Genomic DNA, 9,127 nt, shown 5'->3' on the forward strand with positions numbered 1-9,127 from the left:
GACCGGGGCACGAACCCGCGTCCCCTGCATCGGCAGGCAGACTCTCAACCACTGTGCCACCAGGGAAGCCCAGTTTAATCTTTTAATAGTTATGACATTAATTAAAACCCTTTATGTAAAAAGTAAAAATACTTAACCCTTCACCACCACCACCCCCAAATCCTGGTCAGGGGTCTGCTTCTTGAAGAGTAGGGTAGCAGGGAAGGTAGGGCATCTAAACCATGTTCCTTTGGAAAAGGACATGACCATTCTAATTGACCATTCTAATCTAGACTAGAGCCACTGGTGGGTATCACTTATTCGGAGCCTGATTAGCCTTGAGTGAACTTTGTAAAATGTGTCAAAAGCCACGTGTCAAAAGCCACGATTCCAGGCCTGGCCCCTGGATGGTGAGTCCCAGCTCAGCGCACTCTCCCTGGGAAGCCCTGGCTAAGAGGATGCCAGCTGATGTGTGGGTGGTTTTTAGAGTGCCTCCATGTGCTGGGCACTGTGCCTGACCCCAGTTATGCCCTAACTCACTGAACCTTCAGAGCGGCTCTCCTGGATGGGCACTTTTATTTGTGCCATTTTGCAGATGAGGACTGAGGCTCAGCCAGGTGAAGTATCTTGCCCATGGTTCCCAGCAAGTTAGGGGTGAACAGCGAGCAGGAACTTGACCTCAACCCTGCTGGCCCCAGGGCCCATGCCTGCAACCCTCTACTCCTCGGCATGCATGTCTGTCTTGCTTCCATCTCTCCAGTGGGCCCAGGTGGAGCCTGGGTGGGTGGTACATGTGTGATGACACCAGTAGCTCAGTTCTGGAGCCCAGGCTGCTGAGCACACATGACTCCACCACTACGACTCACTGGACTTCAAACACCACATGCCCCACCAAATCGCAATTTTCTTGATACTACCTATATTTAAAAGCTTGAAATGTTTCATTCAATCAAGGCTTCTGTTGACCTCTGGGTTCATGTGCTCTACTTTTAAAAAGCACCTCAGCCCTCTACCACCTAGAACCCTATTGTCTGACCCTAGGATGAATGCAGCTCTTGAAACAGATTTTCTCCCTTCTCTCCTCTTTCCTCCTCTCAAATAGGAGGCAGACAAGTATGAGGGTGGGTAGTGGCCGCATACGTTTAAAACTCAGTCACCCAGGCAGGAGTCTGAGGATGACCCCTCTGACTTCCTGCCACGGTTGTATCCTCTTTACCCCTCTTCTTCTTCCAAAAAGTCAAAATCAATAATATTCACTAGGCTGTATTGCTTGCAAAACACTGTGCTAGGCATCGTGGGACAGGCTGTAGTTGGGAAAACCAGACCTACACAAATAAAAGACTAACTCATGAACTACCAGATGGTGAAGATTGCATCTTACAGGTGTAAGATTTGTATTTGGCTGGGTGCCTGGTGCTCAGGAAGTATCTGTGGAATGAATGAATGGTGTCACCAAACATTTCATTCAAACCAACCATTCCAACAGAGATTTCTTGAGTTCCACCAAAGTACTGTGCTACATGCTGGGGATTCAGCAGAGCACAAAACAGACAAGTTCTTGTCCTTGCAGAGCTTATGCAGGTGGTGGTGGCAGGTTTGGGGGGAGAAGGGGTGTGGAAAATAACCATGAGAATAGAAGCATAATTCCAGTCTGTGACTTGTGAGAAGAGGGTGAGCAATGGCAGAGGAGGTGAGTCGTGGAGGGCTGCTCTGGAGAGAATGGCCTAACTCTGAAGGATGAAAAAGAGCCAGTGGGTAAGGATGTGGGGAAAGAAGTGGAGTGGGCACAGCAAGTGCAAAGGCCCTGGGCAGAATGCCCTTGGCATGACAGAGCAACAAAAAGCAGTCCATTGCAACTGGAACACAGGGTGTGGGGGAAAGTGGAGGATGCGCTCAGGCATCACATCATGCAGGGCCTTGTAGGTCACAATGAAGAGTGTGATTTTACTCTTGGGACAAGAGCCCCCAAGGGTTTTGAGCAAGAGAGTGACATCGTCTGATTTTTATTTTTGAAAGGTTGTTGACTACAGTTTGTAGGATTAACTGTAGAGGAATAAGAATGGACACAGGGGGACAATTGAAGAGGCTTCTGCATTCATCCAGGGAGAGATGGTGGTGGCCTGGATGTGGCTGTGGCATGGAAGGTCGTCAGAAATGATAACATGTACTTTGGAGGCAGAACTTCTGGGAATTGCTGATCGTTTGAAGGAATGAAGTAATAACAACCAGAGGCAACAGAAAAGAAGTGCCAGGTGGACGGAAGGGATACTAGGCTCTATAGATGCTCAAATGAAGAAGCAGTACAATGGCCAGGAGTGATCCAGGAAGGCTTCATTGACAAGGGGCTGTCAGGGCTGGGTCTCTCAGCGCCGGCAGTTTCATACAGGTGAGGAGGGAGAGGCATGAGCAAGGGGCCTGTGGCAGGAAGAGGTCCTGTTTGAAGACCAGGGTATTACCAGACTGACCAGGTTCATGGGAAGTCGGGCCGTTGATGGCAGCTGGAGACAAGCTATAGAAGTTATGCACCAGCATAGTTCTTTACATAATGGAGCACCATTCAAGATCTGAATGCTCTGAAAGTCTTTCCTTGCCAGCTTTTCTTGATATAAGGCTGGCCAGTGTAAATAACAGAGACCCACCATGCCAGACGCTCTCAGCGAGGATATGCAGTGCAGGCAAATGCCCATTCCTTGCTCAGGGGTGGTGGTGCCACATGGGTAGCACCTGGGGGAGGGAGGGTCAGGGGGAACAGAGGGGCCTGCTCCTCAGTGAGCACAACTGGAATCCATGGCCCTGCTATTGGGCCCCCACCACACACGGCAGGAGCCCTGCTGCACCTGAGACCGGGACTTCCAAAGCAGTGTTTGGTGTGGACACTGATGACGCAGTGCCCTGCTTGAATCAGAAACAAACACTATGTGAATGGGATTTTCTCTTTTCTCTGCTCAGAAAAAAGTGTCTTCCTAAATGCCAAGGGAGAGTCAGGTGCCTGGGTACAAAGCATTATCATCCTCTTTCATGGGAGGAGGGATGCAGAGTTCAAGCCTTCCTTTCATTCATTTGCTGACATGCCTTATGTGCCAGGTACTAGGTTTATAGAATTAACAAGACAAAGCCGTTGCCCCAAAAGACCTCACAGCCTAGTGGGGGATCCAGATCTATAGCCAGGTGACAAGTGCTGGGCAAGCATTCTGCCCACTCAGGCCCCAGCACAAAGGAGAGTCAAGGACAACAGACCACAGCAAAGTCTCCCAGCATGCAGCGCCCCCAGGAAGCCATATACCTGTCTGCTTTCCTGATTTTTGCTTCTCTCTCTGTCTTCGGGTGATGCTATCTCTTAGCCGTTTAAGATTTTCCTGGAAAAAAATTTAGTTTATTTTAAAAATATACACCAGAATTATACCCTCTGGGCATTAGAGTTTCTTTCTGATTTTATGACATTTGCAAGATATATCACATTGCAATAACATTTCCAACGTGCAGACGAGGCTGGAGTGCATTTGCAATCGGCTCCCAGAGAAATCCCAGCCCTCTTAGAAGTTGTGCCTGAAGAGAAGACATCTTGTCCACAGCAAAGTATTTCCCCTCCTCTCTGGTTCTCAGCTCCTTCTCAGACTTATAACCCACCACCCACTTTGCACGCCCCTTAGAAAAGCCTGTCTTCTACTTGCTTACAAGCTCTCCACCTACATTCCTACCTCTGAGACTGTGTTCTCACACATTCCCCTGACCCTGAGGGACATGGATTCCATGACTTCGTTCCAAGCCTGGGTCAAGACCCACCTTCTAAGCGCCCCCTCCCATATTGCTCCAGTCCTTACTGCTGCCCATGCCATCTGCCACTGGGCTACACTGCCTTACCCTGTGTGTGTGTGTGTGAGTGTGTACACGCATGCGCGCCTGTGGTCTCTTCAGAGGTACTGTGAGCTCTTGAAGGGCAAGAGACCAGGTCTCGGACCTTTCTGTAATCCTGCAGTCTGGTCTATCGCAGTCATTCAATAAATGTTGAACAGACATGTGAGGGTCAAGATTTGTTGCTATTTTAGTCAATAAATAACAATCAGCTTGAAGTTAAGTGTCTGAGCATTCTAGGGAAATGCCCCAGGGACCAACATCCAGACCATCTGGTTGGAGCAGAAGGTTCCCATGAGGGAGCCACGGAGGCAGGACTGAAAGGTTGGTTGGGTTGTGACTGCAGCTGAGAGACTGAGCTTGGTCCAGGAAGCAGCAGGGAAACATGGGAAGTTGTGGGCTGGCCATAGCTTTAAGGTCTGGCAGAGAGGAGGTGGAAGGAGATGGAGGCAAGGAGACCCACCAGGAGACAATGTGATAGGGCAGAGGTAGGCGATACAGGCCAGCACGGGGATGTGGCAGAGGGAATGCAAAGAAAGGGGCAGAGGCAAGAGGAAGAACGTGATGGAGCAAGACCAAGCGAGACACACAGCTGGCTGGATGCGGGGGAGTGTGGAAGAGCCCAAGGGAGGCTGATGCCTGAACTTCAGCGTCTGGGAGATAACAGTGCAGTGAACAGACACAGGGCGTCAGGAAAGGGCAGCAGCCTCGAGGGACGGTTTGCTGTTGGGTGTGCTGCAGGTCTAGGGCACTTCAGGGGACATGTTCAGCTGGTGGCTGGAAAGGTGTTACCAGAGACACAGACTCAAGAGTCACCTGCACGGAGAAGGAGCTGAAGGGAACCTGGGTGGTGCCTGCTCACGGGAGGGGAAGTGAAGAAGACAGAGGCGTGGAGGAAAAGCACGGTGGGGCAGCCCCAGGAATAGTCTTCACACCCTCCAGTCCTTGGATGGAGGGTGCTCTGGAAGCACCAGGAGGCTGTCAGAGCATGGAGTACTCTCAGCATTTACTATGTGTCAGCTCATGCTGAAGGCTTAACAAGGTTTACATCGTCTAGTCCTCTCCCTTCACATTTCAGAGATGGGAGAGTGGAGGTACAGAGAGGCCAAGGTCATCCAGCCCGAAGAGGCAGAATAAGGCTGAACTCAGGCTGCCTGGTTTTGGGTCCCTGGCTTCTCCTAACTACTGTGCCACGCAGCACCAACTTGGCAAGGAGAAAGAAAAGCAGTGTTTGGCCAGGACCAGCCTGTTACCCGCAGCCCTGCAGCCTCCCTGGGTCTCCTGGATGACAAGGGCCCTGGGTTCCTGCATCCAGACCCCCAAAGGGAAGGGGGCAGGCTGGGAGAGCAGGTGACCCTGTTTAAGGGGACACTCAGAAGGCAGAAGGTGTAGTGCAGGGAGCACAGGCTCCGGAGTGAGAAAGGGCTCGTTTGAATCCTGACTCTGCCTCCTCACTTCTCTGAGCCTCACTTTTCTGTAAAATGGGAGCAATGACACTTATTTCAACACGGGCTGTGAGGGGTAGAAGAGATTAGGTCCACTCAACGCTTAGCACAGTGCCTCAGATTGTTGTCAGAGATGGACAAATGCAGCTTTAGGACTCATGTCCCCACTTCTCACTGTGTGGAGTTACATACCCTCATGCTAATAGCAAGAGTCTCCTGATAGCCCAGCCCTCCAATCCCAGTCTCCTCTTGAGTGGTAGCCATTCGGATGGGTGTGGGCTAGCCATTCCCAGATTTTTGCCTTTGCATTTGCATACATGCCTACAGTTTTTGTGTGTATGTCTGTGTGTGTGTGTACATCTGTGTGTGTGGGGGGGTGGGTATGCATGTGAATGTGTTTTAACTTGAGTGGTTTTACGTCTGAGACTTGTTTTGTTCACCTAATCATAATTCTTGAGAGCTGTCCAAGTTCTGAGTTCTAAAGTATGATAGTTCTGTGGGAGTGTTGGCAGTAGGAGTAGAGAGAAGGCCTCTGAGAAAAACGGTAGAAAGCAAAAGTACAGGGCCACACACAGAGGGAAGAGGCAGGCGCAGAACTGGGCGTTGCAGTTGAGTCTTGGTTCCGGATCTCTAGCCTCACGACAACAAGAAAAGCCATCCAGCTCTCAGCCAGGGAGCCATGTGGTTACAGACAACAGGTGACAAATACACATACACACTGACTCACCGTGACACCCAAACAAATGTTCTCAGGCCCAGTCACATGTGTGCAGTTACAGCAATACACAAGACAGCCAAGGACCCAGCCCTCCTCCACTGTCCAGCAGAGAAACAGACATAAAACAAAGTCCATCTGGAGCCAGTTACCTGCTGGAAACGAAAGGACTCAGACCGCTTCTTCTGGTTGAGCTGCCACTCTTTGAAGTGGAGCACGGCCTCATCCACGTTGACGATGCCCAGCTTCACCTGCTCCTGGAGGGTAATAAGCTGCCGCTGGCCTGGAGTTTTCATCCCAGCAAATGGGTCATACATGCTTGACTGAGGCCTGTCCCTCCAGGGTCTGACAGGTGGCTCTGGAAAGGATGGAGAAACTCAGCTTGACAGCGGCGCCGCTGGGGAGAGCTGACCGGATGAGTGGGGTTAATGAGGCTGGCCATGGGCTCAAGAGGATGTGTCTCAAAAGAACAGTTACATGTGGAACCAAGAAAAGGGAGATATGACATGGAATCAGAGAGAGGGAAGCAGCTAATAATTTCAAATCCTGTTACACTAAAGTAGACAAGGCCACACCATTTTAGGAAGTAAGGCATCCACAGAGTGAGTCACCGTCAATTACTGAGAAGCCTTTAGATCAGCCTTTCTCAACCTTGGCACTATCGACATTTTAAACTAGATAATTCTTTGTTGGTGCTGTGTAGCTGTCTTGTACACTGTAGGATGTTTAGCCTCATCCCTGGCTTCTGCCCACTCGATGGCAACAGCATCCCCTTCCTCAGTTGTGACAACAAAAAATGTCCCAGACATTGCCAAATGTCCTCTGGCCGGTTGCGGGGTGGGGAGTGGAGGAGAAATCACCCCCAATTGAGAAGCACTGATTTAGGCTAAAATCCACTCCAGAAGAGAATATACAGGCAAGTCTAACCAGGCTGCTTCTCCCAGCACCACTTCCAGCCCTCCCCGTCCCCCCTGCCTCCAAGCAGCATGGGGCACAGTGATTGTGGACCGATGGGTATGAACTGCCTGAGGAGACTGGAGTGCTAATAGAATCATGACCCAGTCCAATATCACCAGGTAAAAATTAGGTTCTGGGTCCCAGCTGACTCTCCTTGGGTTGTTCGTGTGCCAACCTCTCCCCCGTATTAAAAACATACAGTTCTCTGCTTTGGATACTCTAGGGAAGTATGAAGCCAACTCCTCTCTCTCTAGGCTCTGTGACTCCACTAAGTTCTATGGAAAGAAAGAGCTCCTTAAGAGGTGATGGGGCCACTGGAGCATATGAAAATGACTTGACATTTCACTGCTCATTTCCTGTAGGGCCATCTTTGATTCTAAATTTCTCCAGCAGGACCCCATGTGAGCATTGTGATTCAGGGAGACGGTATGAAGGAAAAAGAGAGATGACTTCACCACTGGGTATTGAAAAAGCTTCAAAGAAGCTAATGTGTCATTCTTACCAACCATTTACTCATCTGTCTACACACACTCACATAACTTTCTCCCAGGTTTGCCCTCTTCCAGGCTGTCTTTAATTGTGTTGGGAGATGGAGTGTGGGGACAAAAAAAAAAATGCAAAAGCCAATCAGTTCCAATCTCCTACCACCAAAGCCCTTAGGGAAGCTTTCAAACACTTAGATGGTGTCATAGTTCCTTTCCAGAAGAATCATCAATGGGATAATACTGAATGCCTCTGTTTAGCACAAGGAAATTCAACTTATCTCTTCAAACTTCCTTAAAAGGTCTTTGGAAAAAAAAGAAAAATGTCACCCAGTGGCAAGCAAAATGCCTCAAATAAAAGTTGAATTAAAGTATAGTTTAGTTAATACATTTAGGGTAGGTAAATAGCACGGTAGGGCTGCATCACCAGGTAAAGATTGGGTGCTGGGCTGCCCACTTTCATCCTGTTGGTATCAGTCTCAATGTTTAGATTGTACTTTAGTGTGCTGTTACAGACACTTTCTAGGGTATTAATGTCGTTGGTATGATCAATTTGTACAGTGTTCTAAGGCACCCCAATCTCTTCTCCTCTCCCTTTACCATCAGTACAGCTCCACTTCAGGTACCTCTTGGACCTCTGTGTTTTTCAAGGGTAAGGAGCTGTTACACCTGGAAATCACTGAAACATGAACACTTCCACCACCCAGAAGTTCAGGTCATACAAAAGGAAGCTGAGGACATCTGCTTACCTTTCCTGATGCTCTCTGAGGTAACGTAGAAATTCTCAGGCCGCTCTTGACTTTTTTCCGCAAAAACTATGAGATAAAGAGTATTCTAAGTAAAGCCAAATAAGATCTCTTTCTAAAAGGCTTTATAATATTTTATACATTTACCAGAAAAATTACCAAAATCTTGTACAAAAAAATAATAATAATGGATCACAACTTGTACCACTGTATGCAGTTCTATAAACCAAAACTTGAGGAGGCAACCAATGAGCAGAAGCTATAGGGATTATGAAATGAAGACAGACCAAACCAACAAGGTCTCAAACCAGAAAGACAGAGCCAGTCAGAGGACATGATCAGCATTTACGAGATCATTAAAGAAAACGGTAAGGTGAACAAGATTACCCTTTTCCGGATCCTTGAATACTGAAGCAAGCCGTGGAACACCTTGAAGTTTGAGAATAAAAGGAAGTGCCACTTCACATGTCAACAAGTGCCATAAGACAGAACTCAGAGCAGTGGAACCGGTAAAATATGTGCAAGACTCCAAGGGAATTAGATGAAGTCAGTCATGCACAAGAGACACATAAAGACTTGTAGGGGGGACTTCCCTGGTGGCTCAGTGGTTGGGAGTCCACCTGCCAATGCAGGGGACATGGGTTCGAGCCCTGGTCTGGGGGGAGCCCACATGCCGCGGAGCAGCTGGGCCCGTGCGCCATGACTATTGAGCCTGCAAGCCACAACTGCTGAGCTTGCATGCCACAACTGCTGAGGCCCGCGCGTGCCTAGGGCTCGTGCTCCGCGGCAGGAGAGGCCACCACAATGAGAGGCCCGCACACCGCGATGAGGAGGGGCTCCTGCTCACCGCAGCTAGAGGGGGCTCGTGCGCAGCGGCGAGGACCCAACACAGGCAAAAATAAAAAATATATAAATAAATAAATTTATTTAAAAAAAAGAAAAGACTTGTAG

General features: G+C 49.1%; 1 protein-coding gene across 1 annotated transcript in view; it reads right to left on the bottom strand.

The window, feature by feature from the left end:
* The window catches only part of PIK3AP1 (phosphoinositide-3-kinase adaptor protein 1), a 108,375-nt gene that overhangs the window by 17,754 nt on the left and 81,494 nt on the right, over positions 1 to 9,127 (bottom strand). Inside the window, exons 10-12 of the mRNA XM_007456191.1 lie at positions 8,180 to 8,245; positions 6,144 to 6,349; positions 3,263 to 3,335 (exon numbers count right to left, since the gene is read on the bottom strand). Of these exons, the coding sequence (XP_007456253.1) occupies positions 3,263 to 3,335; positions 6,144 to 6,349; positions 8,180 to 8,245 (345 nt within the window). The remainder of the gene's footprint in view (positions 1 to 3,262; positions 3,336 to 6,143; positions 6,350 to 8,179; positions 8,246 to 9,127) is intronic.

The sequence above is a fragment of the Lipotes vexillifer genome, unplaced genomic scaffold (assembly GCF_000442215.2).
Source record: "Lipotes vexillifer unplaced genomic scaffold, Lipotes_vexillifer_v1.1 scaffold184, whole genome shotgun sequence".
In the NCBI taxonomy this organism is placed as follows: domain Eukaryota; kingdom Metazoa; phylum Chordata; class Mammalia; order Artiodactyla; family Lipotidae; genus Lipotes; species Lipotes vexillifer.